Below are 18,659 nucleotides of genomic sequence, written 5' to 3' on the forward strand. Positions count from 1 at the left end.
CCCACCCCCCAAAAAGAGGCTCTAACCAGGGCATTAGCCTATTCCTGAGTGACGCGGCTGTGAGGCCGCCCACCTGGAGCTTGGAGCTCAGATGGGGCACAGGCCTTCCTGGGCCCCACACAGCAGCCTCACCCTCCCGGGCTTGACTGGGTCGAGGAGTTGGGGGTGGGGCGGGAGGAAGTGCGATCAGCTGTGAGCTCACCCTCTGTGCACGCGCCCTGGGGCCTATAAGGGGCCAGATGGGACCTCAAGGTTGCCGCCATCTTCGGCCCTGGCACCTTCTCGGAGCTGTGGGAGGACCAGGCTGACCCACGCTGGGGACTCAATGTAAGTCCAAGCTCTGCCTACTTAGGGTGCGGGCGTTATCCTTCCTCTCCGCGGTCCCTTGGGCCGCGTGGCTTTGGCCTCAGAAGAGTGGCCTGGGCTCTCCACCCCCTGTGCCCGGGATGCCCTTGGCTCCTGCCGGTCCACTGCCTTCTAACGGCCTCTGTGGCTCAGCCCGGGTGGGTGGGGGGCGCCGGGTTCAGAGCAGGTTTGCCCCAGGTCAGCTCGGGGGCCCGTTTTTACTTGCGGAGAGCCAAGGGCATGAAGTCAGGGTGTGGACGCGCTCTTCCGAAGGACTTTGTTTTTGCTGAACCACCTCATTGCTGAAATACTTCAGTACACGTTCAGAAATAACTTTTTACCTTTTGGAATTTTAAAAATGAAATAGGAGCCTAGGGCAGCATGTAAGCTAAAAAGAAGGTCACGTTAATCCCACGTCAGTTTTGCCATGACCGTCTCCTAACTGACCCTTCACCGGTGCATCTGTTGGCCCCACGCATGCCCCCCCCCCCCCCCCCCCGCACCCCTCACAAGTACCCTTCTCGGACCCCAGACACGTTACTCCCACCCTGCCCAGCCCAACCGGTGCCAATAGATTCAGCTCGCTGCTTGTTATTAGTAATTAAAAGAATAAAAGAGCCCTATCGTGTACTCTGATGTTCCACCATTAATAAACATTTGGGTTGTGTGGCGTGTATGTGCGTGTGTTTCACGGCTTCCCTTAGAGTATAATTGAGGTGCAACAGTCTGCACGTTAACTGCAGAATTTGGAGACTTTTACCACATGCCTGCATGCAGGAAAGCACTGTAATCAAGACAGACATCTCCGTCACTCCCCGAAGTTTCTCCTGGGCTCCACCTCACAGCACTGAACTGCTTTCTGTAATTATAGGTTGGTTTGCATTTTCTAGGATTTTGTATGCGTGGTGTTAACCAAAGAAGAGGTTCAAGCGATCATAAAGAGCCAAGGCACTTATTGGAGCAAAAAGAGTTGCATCCTAAGAAACACAGATTCAGTGGCAACTCAAACGGCACTGGGGAGGAAACAAAGAAAGGCAGGGATTTCAAAGGGCAAAAAGCTGGAAAATGTAATTCCTTCATGCAAATAAAGGATTGATGGCTATGTTAACAGGGATTGGTTAGCTCCAATATGCAAATGAGGGAGGTGAAACTGAGGAGGAAGGGGGTGGAGTTTCTCTGTGTCCTCGCTGCAGTGGTTCCTGGATGTTTTGGGCTCAGCCTTAAATGGTTTAGCAACAGGTTGAGCGACTTCATAATAACAGCTCTCAGAGCTGAGGCACAGATGTGGCGAGGCCCTGCTTCCTCAATACCCTTCTGACCCCTATTTTAAGTGTCTCTCTTAGTGATATTTATTCCATTTCATTTTTTCCCACTACCAATGGAGTGCGATTCTCTGCTTTCTTTCCCTCGGAATAATTATTTCGAGATTCCTCTGTGTTGCGGTGTGTATTAATACTCTGTTCCTTTTCACTGCTGAGCTGTTTCCATTGTAGAGCACACAGCCATTATGTGGTTCTCTTTGTACTTCTGTAACAGACTACGGTTGTTCAGATTTGGGTATTTTGCAGACTTTTTTCGTTTTAAATGAGTGTAGCAAGCTTGACACTTTAAAGAAAGCAACTGACAATGTTTATCAATGACAAAATTTAAGCTTTAAAGGTAGATTTAGGAAGCTGGGAAACGTGTCCCTGTACCTGTGAGCTCGAGGGCTTCCCCCGGTACCCGAGCTTTCTGATGAGCTTGGTGGTGATATTAATTAGGTCTGTGATGTTGGTAATGTAACACGTCAATATGTGGAAGTTCGGCATAACTCTGAATCCATATACAAATCAATGCAATATCTTTAAAATCATTCACTTTACAAATTCTGCTAACATGCAAGGTAGACCAAGGGATTTTAAGGTAACAGAGTACCAAAAGTTCACTTACATGGTTTAATATTCCATTTTTAAATAACTTGTAAGAAATGACCACTCACTTGAGTTTTTGTGAATATCAAATAATAATATTCTCAGTTATAAGAAAAAGCTATTAAAATGCTCTTCTTTTCTCTAACTACCGAGTTTTTCGGACTGTAAGATGCACTGGACCATAAGATGCACCTAGGTTTTAGAGGAGGAAAATAGGGAAAAAATTTTTGAAGCAAAAAAATATGGTAAGGTATTTAATAACATAAATAACAGGTCACTGCCCCCCACCTTGAGCCAGGTAAGCTATATTTGGACTATAAGATGCACCCCCATTTCCTCCCAAATTTGGGGGGAAAAGTGTGTCTTATAGTCCAAAAATATGGTATATGTCTGTGTGTGGCCAGATTTTATTACATACTTTACTCAAAACAACCTACTGCAGCACATTGCATGCAGAAGCAGCTATGAGAATCTGTAACCGGAAAAGACACTGGCATTCGGGCTGCTTGTCACTACCAAATCCAATAAGCAATGATAGTGATTAAATCTTTTATGGGCACTTTATTCAGATGGCCGGAGATCCAAGAAGATGGCAGGTTCACACCCTAACAAACCATCTTCCCTTCTCTTTCCTGGCCAGATCTTTTATAAGGCGGTGGGGGAGGACAAACAAGGTGCAGTGAGGGCTTTGAGATTCAGAAGCTGCAACATTCCTGTCCTCGGCAATTAGCTGTTCCCAGAGGCAGGGGGTCATCTGCTCCCCTGGAACAAAAGGCCCGGATGCCTCCATCTTGTCCCCAGGTGGTAATCTCTAGCCCCAGGAGATCAGCTGTTTTTCCCAGGAACCAGGATGGGCCTTATCTGTAGTTTCTGAAACAAAAGCTTTAACATACATATTACTTGCTAGGTTTATAACTTTTCACCTTAAGCTAAAATTTTTCAAGTCTTGAGTCCCCTATCAAATCGAGCAATTTTTCTGTTGATCAGGCATTGAGGTTTTGAAAAATAAAATTACTTTCATAAAATAGTTAACATTTAACGGGTTTATTTTTAGAATTAATAAATATTTAAAAAATTTGTTTTTATTTCAAGTATGGTAAATGTTGACAGGTTAGAAGCCACATAAACAAAGACTCTTTGAAGTCTGTCTGAGCTCGGGCTGCTATAGCAAAATACCTTAAACCAGATGGCCTGTAAATAACAAAAGTTTATTTCTCACAGTTCTGCAGTCTGAGAAGTCTAAGGTCAAGGTGATGGCAGACCTTGTGTCTGCTGAAAGCCTGCTTCCGGGCATCCTATAGATGCCTGTGTACTCCTTGTGTCCTCATATAGCGGAGAACCGAGAGAAAGATCTCTTCTGACTTCTTAGGGCACTAATCACATTCATGAAGGTTCTATCTCATGACCTCTTCTGATGCTAATTACCTCCCAAAGGCCCCACTTTTTAATACCATCACCCTGGGGGTAGAGTTTCAACCTAGGAGTTTAGGGTAGGGCACACAAATTCAGTCCATAATAGGATCCTTAATATTTAGGAGTATAAGAGCCCTAAGACCAAGTATTTGAGAAGCAATAGTTTAATAAAACCTTTTTTTGGTGCTAGATAAAGAAAGGTTAAGGAGGCACCTAGAATCTTTTAAATTAGGGAAAGTTTGCAGATTTAAATGAAGTGGGCAGGAAATGCTTCACCTACAAGGAAACATTCTGACAAAGCTTGAAGGAGGTGAGGGAGCAAGTTGTTTCTGGAAGCAGTAAACCCCAAACCCAGAGTCAAGGCCTTGAAGGCATGGTATGGCCCTGTCGCTGTGGTATAATGTGTGTAATGGAGATAAGAGAAGAGAAAATGTGTGTGCGTTGGGCAGGGGGTCGTGGTGGCATCGGCAGTGGTTAGATCTTGTAGGACTTCATAAGCCATTGGGATGGCTTTAGTTTTCACCCTGAGTGAAGTTAGGAGCTACTGATTTCTTTTTTGAGCTGAGAATAGTCAAGGAGTGGGGCAAGGGGCATTGGGTAAGGTAAGATTAAGAACAAAAGCAGGAATACAAGTTAGAAATCTGGTATTACAGATGTAGAGGACGGTAGTTTGGGCTAGAGAGCAGAGCTGGAAGAAAGTGTCAGATATTTAGTCTGAGCAAATCTTTTGTGTGGTAGGTTATATTGATTTTAAATTTGTTATTGCTGTATTTTTTGCCTGTGATGTTGGAATTTTTAATATTTTTTGGTAGCCTCTAGGTCATGAGTATCTTTTACCTTCAGTTTTTTAATTCGAAAAATGAACACATTAATGTGAAGATCAGTTAAACTAATGTAATGAAACCTTTTAAAAATATTGAATAAATAATAATTTTCTCTGAATTGTTAAAGTCTGATCTTCAGATACACAAGGGTAGGAACTCTATCCATGACAACTGAGAACTTCATAGTTTTATTGAGCAATCACTGGAGAGGCAGGTGAAGGAGACTGATTGAAATCCATGCAATATTGTTGTGTATGGTGTAAATTGGTGATCGAGTTTCATTTTTTTACACGTAGCTGTCCAGGTCTCTCAACACCATTTGTTAAAGAGGCTGTTTTTACTCCATTTTATGCTTCTGTCCCCTTTGTCCATAACTGACCATAGAGACTTGGGTTTATTTCTGGGCTCTCTGTTCTGTTCCATTGGTCTATGTGTCTGTTCTTATGCCAGTACCAGGCTATTTTGATTATAGTGACTTTGTAATACAGTTTGATATCAGATATTGTGATCCCTCCTACTTTGTTCTTCTTTCTCAAAATTGCTGCAGCTATTAGTTAGGTGTTATTTGTGGTTCCATACAAATTTTTGAAGTATTTGTTCTGTATCTGTGAAATATGTCATTGGTACTTCAATAGAGATTACATTGAATCTATAAATTGCTTTGGGTAGTACGGACATTTTGATGATGTTAATTCTTCCAATCCATGAACATGGTATGTGCTTCCCTTAATTTCTTTCTTCAGTGTTGTGTCGTTTTCTAAGTATAGGTCTTTCACCTCTTTGGTTAGGTTTATTCCTAGGTACTTTATTTTTCTTGTTGCTATATCAAATGGGATTTTTATTCTGATTTCTGTTTCTGATATTTCATTGTTGGTGTACAAAAATGCCTTTGATTTCTGAATATTGACTTTGTATCCCACTGTTTTGCCAAATTCACTTATTAGGTTGAGTAGTTTTTTGGTGGAGTCAATAGGATTTGCTATGTACACTATCATGTCATCTGTAAACAATGACAGTTTTGCTTCCTTCTTTCCAATTCGAATGCCTTTTATTTCTTTTTCTTGTCTGATTGCTGTGGCTAGGACTTCCAGTACTATGTCAAATAGGAGTGGTGAAAGCAGACATTCTTATCTTGTTCGTGATCTTAGTGGGAAAGCATGGATGGAACTGGAGAGCATTATGCTAAGTGAAATAAGCCAGATGGTGAAAGACAAATACCATATGATCTTACTTTTAAGTGGAACCTAATCAACAACACAAACAAGCAAGCAAAATATAACCAGAGACATTGAAATTAAGAACAACCCGGCAGTAACCAGAGGGGAGGTGGGAGGGAATAATAGGGGGAAAGAAGTGAAGGATTTTCAGGAACAACTATAAAGGACACATGGACAAAACCAACGGGAGGGGGTGGAATCAGGGGAGGGAGGTGAGGATGGCTGGGGTGGGGGGGAGTGACGGAGGGGGGGTAAATGCAAACAACTGTACTTGAACACCAATAAAATAATTTAAAAAAATAATAAAATAATAATAAAAAAGAAATCCATGGAATACGTTATCTGTGTACCTGAATAAGAATTTTTTCCATAGTGAGACCCTTTTGTGAGCATTACATGGGACCTACAAATTTTCTTTTCATATGTCAGTGTTTAGAGGCTCATCCACACACTTCTTCTTCAGACATCCTTGTAAGATAATCTTCTGCAAGACTAGAGCATTACTAATCATCTTGCAGAAACTATTAGGTATTGCCAATTAATGTGCGGAGATTAACTCAAGTAATTTCTTCTACAGGGAAAGTAGACGCATCAGTAGTCTCATCAGCTGTGAATATTTCCTCGTGTTTCTCAGGTTAGTTCTCCCCTGGGTTGGGATGCAATGTCTTAGCCGTCTATTTCTGGAACTTACTAGCATTAAGTCAGAGCATGTGTAAACCAGGCCCAGATTTTTTTCACCCTTCTGCTGTTAGGCCATTTGTATTTGAGGGGAGGGAGAGAGGTGTGGAGAAGGCTTCTGGTAGATTGAATAATCTGATCATGCAACTTCCTTAGGTCTTCAGGCTTTCTTTGGCCTAACATGGTATACATCACCTTCACTTAATGAAGGAATCTTTCTGGCTACATCTGCTTTTTGTGCTTAAAAAGAGTGTTGTGGTTCTGAAAGACTTATGTACTTTTTTTCCTTTTCCCATTTATTCAGGTAAATGGTCACATGACTCTTTGGATGACTGCCAAAAAGAATTTCCTTGGTATAGTCCAGCACAGGACCCTTTCTTAAGAGTACCTGGTCATCATTCATGGAAGGAATTATAGGTCTGTAAACAGACAAAAGTCTGGAAATTGGGTGAAGGCCTGCCACCTTAAGTAATGGTGGCTTAAGAAGGCCTGTCTTGTTCTGAAGTGTTTTGGTTTCTTCCAGCCAAAATCTTCAGTGTATTGTCCATTGATTTTATTCTTGAGGGTTCCAGGATCAAGTAAGCATAGCCTGGAATCTGTATAGATCAGAACATGCTGATTGCCACAAAACATTAATTATTGAGGAAGAAATGAAAACCATAGTCAGAGCTCTGATGTTCCTAAATCTTATCTCTTTATCTAGCTTTCCTGTGCCCATTTCCATCTGGACTTGGATTTTAAGTCTTGGAAAGGTCTGTTCTGTTATTTTTATCTCTGAGATAACGTTTATGCTTTGATAAGATTTTATAGCCCTGTCCTTCATGCTCCTCTTTCATCTTTTTTATTCTTTCCCCCTGAATTTTGGTGTATTCTCCCCAAAATGTATTTCTACCCCATTTATCTTTATTGTGTGTTAACTTTCCCCATGTAGTTAAAATTTCTTTTTAATTTCCTGACCTAAGTGAGAGACAGAAGACATACAGACACTCATTTATGCATTCGTTGGTTGCTTCTTGTCTGTGTTCTGACCGGAGATCGAACCTGCAACCCCGATGTATTGGAACAATGCTCCAACCAACTGAGCTATCTGGCCAGGGCTCCCATGCAGTTTTAAATTTCTCATGTACATATAGTTCTTCCTAATCTTAGGTGTGGCATCTTAATAACTACTTAGCCATATAAAAATGCATTATTCTCTTTTGACCTTCTTGAAAACAGGAATTAGACTTTTGAAAAACAATCCTTTGCTATTTCCTTTCAGTACATTTATTCCTGAGGGGAGCATTTCCTTGTTTTTTTTTTTTTTAAGTGGTTTCCTCATTTTTTTAGGTTCCATGTTTTTCTCATCCTCATAAAAAATTGATAATTGTCAGCTGTTAACTCACATCCAAATATAAGTTAAGCTGTATCCTGTTATAATAGATGTTGGTTCTCACATGAATTTATGGAATATTTATAGTTCTGAATGTTTACCTTGCCATTTAAAAAATGAGCAGAACTATAGGGAACTTTGCCTCTGCACTAAAGAATTCTCCTCCTCCTTTCCTTCCTCCATCTTTTTGTGGCCAGCCATGCCAGCAACAAGGCCTGGATGTACCTATAACCTGCCTCCAGGCCTTTCATGGAAAGACCTGGGTTTCCTTTTTTCTGTCCAGGACTCAGCCTATTGCCCTCGATCAAAGAAGAATCCTGGAGTTGTCTAGTATTGCTGATAGGGTCCAAATATTACTAATTTACGCAGAGTGGGGGGAGTGTAGACAGTGTCCCCTATTGGTTCTCTGTCTGCCCTTGCTTCTAGCACTCGCTTCGTTGAGTTACGGGTTGTTGGAAGAAGCCTGCATGAGGGAAAGTAGTTTTCTCACAGGAGCAGGAGGTCTTCAGGGGCTTTTTTTTAGCTTCCTTCTATTTGTACCACAGCTGTCTAATATCTGGTAGAAATTTGTTAGTTCCTGGAAAATAAAGGTTATTCTTCTTTGCTTTACAGTGATTACACACACACACACACACACACACACACACACTATATTTCCTATTTTTGTATTCTCATTATTTTAATAGGAAAATATGGAAGGCAATGAACAGTTAGATGCATTTTATTTATCTCTCTATCATCTTGTCCAGTGTCTGTAATTTTTATTAACACATCCTATTTGATAAATATAGGGATAGAATTATTTTGAAGGTTTCTGTTTACATACCAATTTGATATAAGGGCTAATCTCATTGAATTTTTACAGCCAATTGTCCAGAAGCTAATTAGTACTTATTATTTCTTTTTAGAACATGAATCCTTCATCTCCATTACCAACATTTTTAGATATGGATATGACGATATCACGTATAGAAATTTGTCCAAAGGACATTCTGGTGAGATTTCAAGGCAGAAGTAATACCGAATGTGACTTTGACTACCACATATTGCAAAGGGAAATACAGCATATTCCCAAAGTAAAAAATAACGTGGACGTTAATGAATTTTGTTTGGTAGAAGAAAGAGTGTCTGGAGAATGGCAGAGAGGAAGAGTTTTGGAAAAGAAAAATGAACTCTATACAGTGCTCCTCATAGATCGTGGAGAAGAACTGAGAGTCAGTAGTACGCAGGTCGCTTCAGCCTGTGGCAAGGTATTTGAACTACCACCACGCATAGTGTTTGGTATTTTTGCGAACATACTACCAATTGGAGAAAAATGGTCTCCTAGGGCTTTGAATTACTTCAAGTCATTAGTGGGACTGCAAGTGAAAGGTTGTATGCAGGCTATGTTTCCTCTTCAGAGGATCCTTCTTGAAGTGCCAAAAATTATATCCCAGGTTCTTGAATTAAAATTAGGAAGACTGATTGATGGGGATTCATTTTGTCTCATTGTTGAAATGTTAAAAGAATTTCCACAACAACAAATGCCTGATTTATTACAACCTAAGAGCCCTGAATTATCGTTAACTAACAGCGACACTTTACTTGATATCCAGCACGTTTTGGATAATTTGCAGCCAGCTTTGTCAATAGGTAGTATCGAAAGTGTAAAGGTATCATCTGCACTGAGCCCAAGTAAATTTTATTGTCAATTACTTAAATGGATTCCAGAGTTGGAGGACTTGACAGCATGCATGAATTTGCATTATGACATTGTCTGTCAAGAGAGCAGCCCTATGTGCGACAATTTCGGACTGCTCTGTGTTGCCAGACGGAGAGACGGGCAGTGGCATCGAGGCATTCTTCAGCAGGTCCTGCCCAACAATCAAGTGAGAGTTTGGTTTATGGATTATGGCAGTAGCGAGGCCATACCCTCCATTCACGTAAAAAAACTGAAACAGGATTTTACTTCAGTTCCATTATTTTCGTTTCCATGTTCTCTGACATATTTACGTAACCCAGACGTGGATGCAAGAAAACTTCAACTCAGGGTGTTCAAACAAGCTCTGTTGGGGCAAATAGTGTATGCACACATTGATTGGCTTAATAAGGACGAACATGTGTATTACGTGACATTACAAACTCAAGAGCCTACAATTAATTCTAAGTGTCTGCTGAAAACTCGAGGCACCCGGGTACTTTGTCCAGTGCCTGATTTAAAAATCTCTAATATGCTGAGAGACACTGGTGCTTTTGATGCAAACAGGTTTGCAGTTGAGAGTTTTATTGGAAATACTGAACGGTTGATAGACTCTTTAAGCAAGAACGATACTTTGAAAGTAGATTTTCCTATTAAAAATGTAGAAATGGAGATAGACACTGCCTACATAGCTTCCGTGGCATACGTATTAAACCCATCAAATTTCTGGGTACGCATCAATGAGCATCAGAATGAATTTCAAGATGTAATGAAAAATATAAACAAGTTTTATGATATACATGAAAATGATGAGCTAATTCTAAGAAATCCAGAACCTGGCTTATTTTGTTGTGCACGATATAGCAAGGACAGATGTTTTTACAGAGCTGTCATCACTGAAATTAATGGTTCTAAGATTGATGTTTACTTTTTGGATTATGGAAATACTGATTCCGTACCATTTTTTGACGTAAGAACTCTGCTTCCAGAGTTTCGTGAGTTGCCCGCCTTAGCCATGTGCTGTTCACTTGCGCATATATTTCCTGTTGAAGATATATGGGTGAAGGCAGCAACGGATTATTTTAAAAAGATTATCTTGAACAAAGCAATTTTGCTGCAAGTTATAGGAAAAAAAGATGACAAGTACACTGTCAATATCCAGAGTATCGAAGCCTCGGAAAACATGGATGTTGTCTCCCTCATGGTACACGCTGGATATGCAGAATATTGGGAAGTAGAGCCAGAATGTCATCCACGACCTGTAAATCAGTGTTTGATGTTCAATTTAAAATCGAAAACCAAAGTTCGTATTAAAAAGATCTTATCCGCCCTTCCTAAAGGACGTAAACCTAAAAAGTCTTATTCGAATAAGCTAAAAGAAAGCAGTATGTCTTTGTTAAAGTCGACAGCTGTTAATTTCTCAAATTTAAAAAGCCCTTTCGCCTTGTCTGTGGATCCGGAGTCACCATGGCCTTATAAGGAATATCTGTTTAAACCCGGGACAGTCCTTGAAGTTAAGTGTTCTTATTCTTGCGGCCCAGGTGACTTCTCATGCCAGCTGCAGTGTAAGTTAGAAGACCTAAGATTACTGATGGAACAAATTCAGACTTACTACAGCATTCATTCTGATCCTTACCAGCTTGGGCAGATTGCTTGCGTTGCGAAGTATTCCAAAGACAGGAAGTGGTATAGAGCTGCGGTTCTGACGCAAGTGTCAAATAAAGAAGTTGATGTGGTGTTGGTTGATTATGGTTATCAGGAAAGAGTTTTGATTAAAGACCTTTGTGCGATTAACCCGCATTTTCTTTTTTTAGAAGGCCAAGCCTTCAGATGTAGGCTTAACCATTTAGTCGACCCCGCTAGCTGTAAATTATTAAGTTGGACAGAGGCAGCATACAGAGACTTTGGGAATTTCATTTCTTTGTCTAGAGGGTTATTGACTTGTGTCATCTGTGCCTTGATTATTTTACAGTCAAATCATTTATGTAATTTGGTGGATTTACAGTCTCCACTTGCTAGTGCGAAAGAATTTCTTATCAATCATGGCTCTGCCCAGTATAGTACGTTATCAAAGCCATTCCCATCCTCGGTCAGTCTTTACAGCTACTGTTATTCCTCCTTTAACATAAAAATTGGAAGTGAGGAAGAAATGTATATTTCCCATATATATAGTCCCAAGAAGTTTTATTGCCAACTTAGTAGAAATAATAAAGACCTAGAGATGATAGAAACGAAAATCACCGAGATCAACCTCAACAGTTGTCCAAAATATTCTGGCAAAAAGAGGTTGTGCTTATGTAAATATGCAGAGGACGGTCTCTCTTACAGAGCTTTAGCGGTGCCAAGGTCAGGTTCGTTTTCTGACTTTCTGGTTTACTTTGTGGACTTTGGAAACAAGCAATTGGCAGAAGGAAGTATGTTGAGGGCTATTTCTGATCAGTTTCCGGAGTTGCTGTACACACCCGTGCAAGCCGTGAAGTGCTTTCTGTCAGACCTTAGAGATGTAGACATTCCCGCGGAAATCAGCAGCTGGTTTGAAGATAATTTCCTGGGGAAACCATTAAGGGCGGTAGTACTGTCCAGGGAGTCAGATGGCCAGCTTGGTGTAGAACTGTTTGATGGGTATCAACATATAAATCAGAAAATTAAAATGCTGCTTCATGCATATGGAAAAAAACACTGTGACCCAGGACACTGTGTGGAGAAGGGTCAGAAAATAAATGAGAATAAGAGACTTGCTGTTTCTTGGAAGGGCAAAATAGAAAACTATCACCATGATACGATGAACAAAACGTGTCTAGTAACATATTCTGAAAGCAAAATACATCAGTTAATGAATTCCAAAAGTATATATGCCAGGCTTTTGAAACCATCAGTTTGCTATAAAATTGAACCTGGGTCTAAAAACAAAGTAAAGAAGTCTGTGAACAGTGGACTGAAAAACAAAGGTGTAAAAATTGTCCCCGGATCCGCACATACTCCTGATGAAAACGCTGTGGGTGAGACATCAGCAAGGGCTGCGTCCCAGTCTTTTATCAGAGAATTACATCAAGTAACCTCGCAGAACCCGTGTAGCCTTGCAAGACCGCAGATCAAAGACCTTCCTCAACCCAAAATTTACTTGAATGCCCAAGTTAAAGGGTATGTTTCCAATATCAGCAATCCGGCAAGTTTCCATATTCATCTTGCCGAGAATGAAAGTGTAATCATCAGACTTGCAGATGCTCTGAACGAAAGAAGAGCAGATATAGTGAGGGAGAGAAAACCAGTTCAGCACAGAGTGGGAGACCTTGTGATTGCGGAATACTCTGCTGACAGTGCCATTTACAGAGCAGTAATTAAGAACATTCTGCTAGGAAATGTATTCGAAGTGGAATTTATTGACTATGGCAACACTGAAGTAGTACACATATCTAAAATTTATGAACTTAGGAGAGAGTTCTTAGCTATTCCTCAGCTAGGAATCCATTCTTTCCTTAGCGGAGTGAAATGGAACGAGCCTGGCGAAATATGGGACAGCGGGACTGTGGATTACTTCGCTTCCAGAGTGAGCGACAGGACGGTTTCTTGTGAATTTTTGAAGAAGCATGAGCAGAAGTGGGAAGTCAATATAATCTGTGATGAGAAATGTGTCATTCATGAACTACTGAAATGGACAGCCTGTTCAAAATTACAGGAAACAGCATTGCCAATGCCTGGGGTTGTTTCTCAGAAGGTAAGCCCTGATGGAGAGGGTGAAACGAAGAAAGGAAGACCCAGTGAGTGTGGAAGTCTGGGGCTTCTTCAACCGCCCCACCAGCAGTGGGGTGCTATCCCTCTCAAGCACTTAAAGCCTGGACAACTTGAAGAGGCTGAAATACTCGACGTTTCGAAAAGTGGGGCATTTTACGTGAAGTTATCTAAAAGTAAAAAGGAATTATCAGACTTAACCGAATCAATTGCTGAAGAAGTAAAAAAACCCTTTTCATCAGTGGGAAATATTGAAAAGGGCTTAGAATGCTTGGCAAAGTCTGAAAATACTTTGAAGTGGTATCGATCAAAAGTAGAAGAAAAGCCTGTTGATGAGAAAGTGCTTGTTTTTTTAGTAGACTGTGGTAGGTATGAAATCGTGCCTTTATGTAATATCAGGGCACTGACAAATGAGATCAGAAATATTCCAGGACAAGCTGTGCCTTGTAAATGGATTTGGTCTGAAAATTTTAGGAACGTGCCGTTTGAGTCCATTGTGCATTTATTTGCTCATTTGGAAATAGACATCCTTTTCCTGAAATATGTACACTCTGCCTGGGAAGTAGAAGTTTTGGTAGATGGCCTGTTACTTTTGGAATTTTTAAACTCACATGCAGTTCACGTTGAAGAAAGCAAACTTAGGTCTTCAGAAATTATTTTCAAAGTGGCATCCAAGACTCCAGCATCACCACCACGTACCACAAGAGCGTTTACGAGGGCGTGGCTGGAGAACGGGAGGCCGTACTCTGGCGTTGCCACTGCTGTTGCGGATCCGTCTGACTTCTGTGTTCAGTTGGAAGATTCCTTTGACACAATGAGATCTGTCTTCACGCTGCTTTCTGATCTGCCGGAAAACTTACCGACCGTGTCTCCAGAGCACCTACTCCCTGGCTCTAGCTGTTTGTTCAAATGTGAACTGGAAGATCAATGGAATAGAGTAGAGATTGCTGAAGTCTCTGACCAGTCTTTACTTATTGTGTTGATTGACTACGGATCTTCCATTTACATATCATACTCAGAGGTAAGCAATCTTAAAGTCGTTCCCGAGGAACTTCTGAATTTGCCAAGGCTAAGTTACCCTTGTGCCTTACGTGGTGTCTCACCCGCTAAAGGGAAACATTGGGATGAAGAAGCCAAAAGTTTCTTTCTGGATTTCCTGAGTAAACCAGGCTTAGTTTTTCAGGTTAGGGAATGTAGTTTTGAAACAAAACTGAAAGTGGATGTCACTTGTGACAAAAACAGTCTGGCAGATGTCTTAGTCGCATCTGGTCTTGCGGTGTATTCTGAAGATTCAGATCCTCTTGACGTTACTTCTGTTGGATCTACCAAAATCCCATATGAGTTACAGAGGAAGCCTATTTGCCCATTGTCAGGTCACAATTGTTACAAAAGAGAAAATATCAATTGTTCATGCACCAAGAAACAGAAACTCAGAAAGCAGAAAACTGTAAAGAGAAAAGATGTCTGTAAGAACCTCTTAAGGAAAAGCCACAAACACAATCCCCAAAGTACGGTTACGTTTGATAAGTGTGTGGCAGCTTCATTTGGGGAAGGACCTAGTGGTCTGCAGAATAGCACCAATTGCATTGAAAACCTATTCAAAAAGCTACCGGTCGAGGAAATACAGGAAAATAACACAATGGACTTGAAAACAGCCGTAAAAGCACCGCCTGTTAGTGAAAAAAGAGCAGAAGAACACTTAAAAGGTAAGTAGCCATTTTAGAAAAGTAGATTCTTTTTTGTAGATTCTATTTTTGATTCTTTAAAAATTTGTTAAGTACAAAAATTAAATTGAAACTATCATGTGCAAGAAAATTTCTTAGAAAACCTGAGGAAATGACTAAGTTGGGAGTGATCCCTTGAAGGATAAAATGATGCTTCACTCTACCTTTTTTGAGTGGTCATCTGCATGTTCATGTTACATACGTGTACAGTTTATAACTGATTTCCGGGGTTTGACAAAACTCCTGATGGTCCATCGATCTCAAGTTCATAAATCTTGCCACTGCTATCAGTGAGCTTCCCGGGCTCATTTTGAAGAATCAATTTTCTATTATATATTTTTATCAGATGAAATATTATCTTTATTTAGGTCTTTTATGAGCTTTTGGCATATTGTTAATGCAGTTAAATTTATGGAACAAACTGACTAGCATGTTTTTTTCTTAAAACTTGTAGACATCAAGCTGATTCCAAAATACTAAAATGTTACTATTTTATGTGCTGCGGCACTGTCTCACCCTGCTGTGTGTGCACACTGCACTTCATTTGCTGTGTGGAATAGTTCCTGGGGATCTTGTAGGCTGCAAAGAATGTTCCCTGCCCAGTGGATGTTTGTTCCGACTTTATCAATGCCTCGTTATAACCAGTCACAGATTATGTTTCTTCAGCGAGTGGAGATCTCTTTTTTATTTTAGATGAATTTTAGAAAGAATATTACATTTGAATTGATATTTAGATACTTTATAATGATTTGATAAATGCTTTTTATTTTTGAGTCTTTTATTATTTCATTACAGTTATGTTAGAGTGCTTACTATGTTCCAGGTACGGTGCTTGGAGTTTATATGTGTTACCTCCTATAAAGCTTACCACGACTCTATAAAGTAGGTTGATAACTAATGTTCAGGTCGAGACTAATAAATAGTGGCTCAATTCCCTGCCTGAATTCTAAACCATTTTAGAAAGAGATGGGAGAAAGACGACCGATGGGAAAAACATCACATTTATTTAAAAAGCCAAAAGCAACATTGATGAGTGTGGCTTATCTCCGTGGGAAAATGCGGTTATGAATGAAAAACTGTTAGACTTACCCACATGGGCACAAAGAAGAGCCTCTTTAAGTGCGGGGCCTACCCCAGACTTACACATCGAGTCAGTTATCCCTGAAGAGAAAGGGAGGACAGAGAAAGAGGTGAATCTAACATGAACCCTTTTTCTTCTAAATGGACCGGGCAGATTGCTCCCACTCCTGGTGTGTGCATACGGGAGCCAAAGGGGGAGGCAAGTGTTATGCCAGGGGAGCGCCTCACTGTTTTGTGCGAGGCCCAGAGAAATGAGGTAGGTCACCCGTGGGTAGAAAACTTACAGCTGAGGAACTGAGGTTTTTTTTTTTTTTAAAGATTTTATTTATTTACTTTTAGAGAGGGAAGGGAGGGAGATAGAGAGAGAGAGAGAGAGAAACATCAATGTGCGATTGCTGGGGGTTCTGGCCTGCAACCCAGGAATGTACCCTGGCTGGGAATCGAACCTGGGACACTTTGGTTCCCAGCCCGCCCTCAATCCACTGAGCTATGCCAGCCAGGGGAACTGAGGTTTTAAACCCAGATGTCACCAACTCCAAAGTCTGCTTTTATTCATCATTTATATTGCCTTTTGAAAAGTAGTTAGATTATTTGAAGAAGTGTTTTCTATAAATGCTTGTTAGTCCATGTTTTTAGCACTTATTATGTCACATTATTCCTTGTGTGTATTTCTACTTCTTTATGTTTTTCCCATAAATTTTTTTTAAAAATAGACCATTTATAATGATATATAGTAATAAAAGTTATGTGAATGTGGTCTCTGTCTCTCTCAAAAATACCTTATTGTACTATACTTACCCTTCTTCTTGTTTTTTCTTTAATGTATTTTATTCATTATGCTATTACAGTTGTCCCATTGTTTTCTCCCCTTTATTCCCCTCTGCCCTGCACCCTCCCTCCCACCAGCATCCCCCTACCTTAGTCCATGTCCATGGGTTGTACAAGTTCTTTGGCTTCTCCATTTCCCATACTGTTCTTAACCTCCCCCTGTCTATGTTGCACCTACTCTTTATGCTTCTTATTCCCTGTACCTTTCCCCCCATTCTCCCCCTTCCTGATGATAACCCTTCATGTGATCTCCATTTCTGTGATTCTGTTCCTGTTCTAGTTTGCTTATTTTTTTTAGGTTAAGTTGTTGATAGTTGTGCATTTGTTGTCATTTTACTGTTCATGTTTTTGATCTTCTTTTTCTTAGATAAGTCCCTCTAACATTTCATATAATCAGGGCTTGGTGATGATGAACTTCTTTAACTGTACCTTACCTGGGAAGCACTTTATCTGCCCTTCTCAAATCAATGATTTGAAGCAGAAGGAAGAAGTAAACATTCAACCAGAACAGAATGAAGAAACAAGAATTCAAAAACAGGAGGAGAAGCTTAGGAACCTCTGGGACAACTTTAAACGTTCCAACATCTGAATCATAGGGGTGGCAAGAGAAGAGGAAGAGCAAAAACTGGAAAACTTACTTGAAAAAATAATGAAGGAGAACTTCCCCAATCTGGCAAAGGAAACAGACTTCCAGGAAGTCCAGGAAGCTCAGAGAATCCCAAAGAAGTTGGACCCAAGGAAGCACACACCAAGGCACATCATAATTACATTACCCAAGATGAAAGAGAAGCAGAGAATCTTAGAAGCAGCAAGAGAAAAGGAGACAGTTACCCACAAAGAAGTTCCCATAAGACTATCAGCTGATTTCTCAAAAGAGATCTTGCAGGCAAGAAGGGGCTGGAAAGAAGTATTCTAAGTCATGAAAGGCAAGGACCTACATCCCAGATTGCTCTATCCAGCAAAGCTATCAAATCATTTAGAATGGAAGGGCAGATAAAATGCTTCTCATAAAATTCTGTAAGAGCCTACTGTTGGCCCCTACCTCCATCCCTCCTCTTTCATTCCTAGCATGCAGTGGATCAATCAGTAAGTGAATTAAAATGAAATAGCTGTTGCAAAGGCAGTTTGAGGACCAAATATTAAATTATACTTCTAAAAAATAAAAAATTATTTTTTAGAGAGAGGGAGAGAGAGAGAGAGACATCAATGTGTGAGAGAAACATTGATCGGCTGCCTCTCACACTCCCCCAAGCAGGGACCTGGCCTGCAATACAGGCATATGCAGATTGGTGACCTTTCAGTTTGTGGAATGATGCCCAACTCACTGAGCTACACCAGTCAGGGCAAAAATAAAAATTTTGAGGTCCATTCAGGGAAAAACCGTAACTTTGATAAGACAAATGTAAGAAACACAATTTTATGGACTAAGAATAGATCAATATACTTGCTACAGTCAAAGTTTTAAAACAAAATAAGGAAACAAAATAAAACCTGGTTTAATTGCCTCAAATACCATTCAAGCTTTGCTACCACCATCACTCATCCGAGGGTAGTAGTAACCTCTGCTGTTTGCTGCTATTACTGCCTGTAGGTGCTCTGCAGCGTCTAGGGCAACATGGCGTTCGTTAGTTCTCGGTTGAAGACATCAGTACTTGAAACTCTCTTGCCTATTAAAACATTTAGAAATGAGGCTCTAACCACAGTGCTTCTCAACCTAGGCTTTGCATTGGAATTAAGAAAGGAAACTTTAAAAAATTCTGATGGCTGGATCTGATTTTTAGATTGTTTTAATTGGTCAGGCTGTGGCCTTGTGTTTAGGATCTTAAGCTTCAGGTAATTCTGATGTACAGCCGGGGTTGAG

At 40.5% G+C, this 18,659-nt stretch overlaps 1 protein-coding gene across 3 annotated transcripts in view; it reads left to right on the plus strand.

Annotated features, from left to right (window-relative positions):
- The window catches only part of TDRD15 (tudor domain containing 15), a 29,489-nt gene continuing 10,830 nt past the window's right edge, over positions 1 to 18,659 (plus strand). The window contains exons 1-2 of one of the 3 annotated variants that reach the window (XM_036027699.1): positions 1 to 327; positions 8,668 to 14,872. In XM_036027699.1, coding sequence (XP_035883592.1) covers positions 8,671 to 14,872 — 6,202 coding nt within the window. In that variant the 5' untranslated portion in view covers positions 1 to 327; positions 8,668 to 8,670. Of the gene's footprint in view, positions 328 to 5,969; positions 6,344 to 8,424; positions 14,873 to 18,659 lie in introns of those variants that run through there. The other 2 variants (XM_036027698.1, XM_036027697.1) reach the window with 2 other exon arrangements.

Source organism: Phyllostomus discolor, chromosome 6, assembly GCF_004126475.2.
Source record: "Phyllostomus discolor isolate MPI-MPIP mPhyDis1 chromosome 6, mPhyDis1.pri.v3, whole genome shotgun sequence".
Taxonomy (NCBI): Eukaryota; Metazoa; Chordata; class Mammalia; order Chiroptera; family Phyllostomidae; genus Phyllostomus; species Phyllostomus discolor.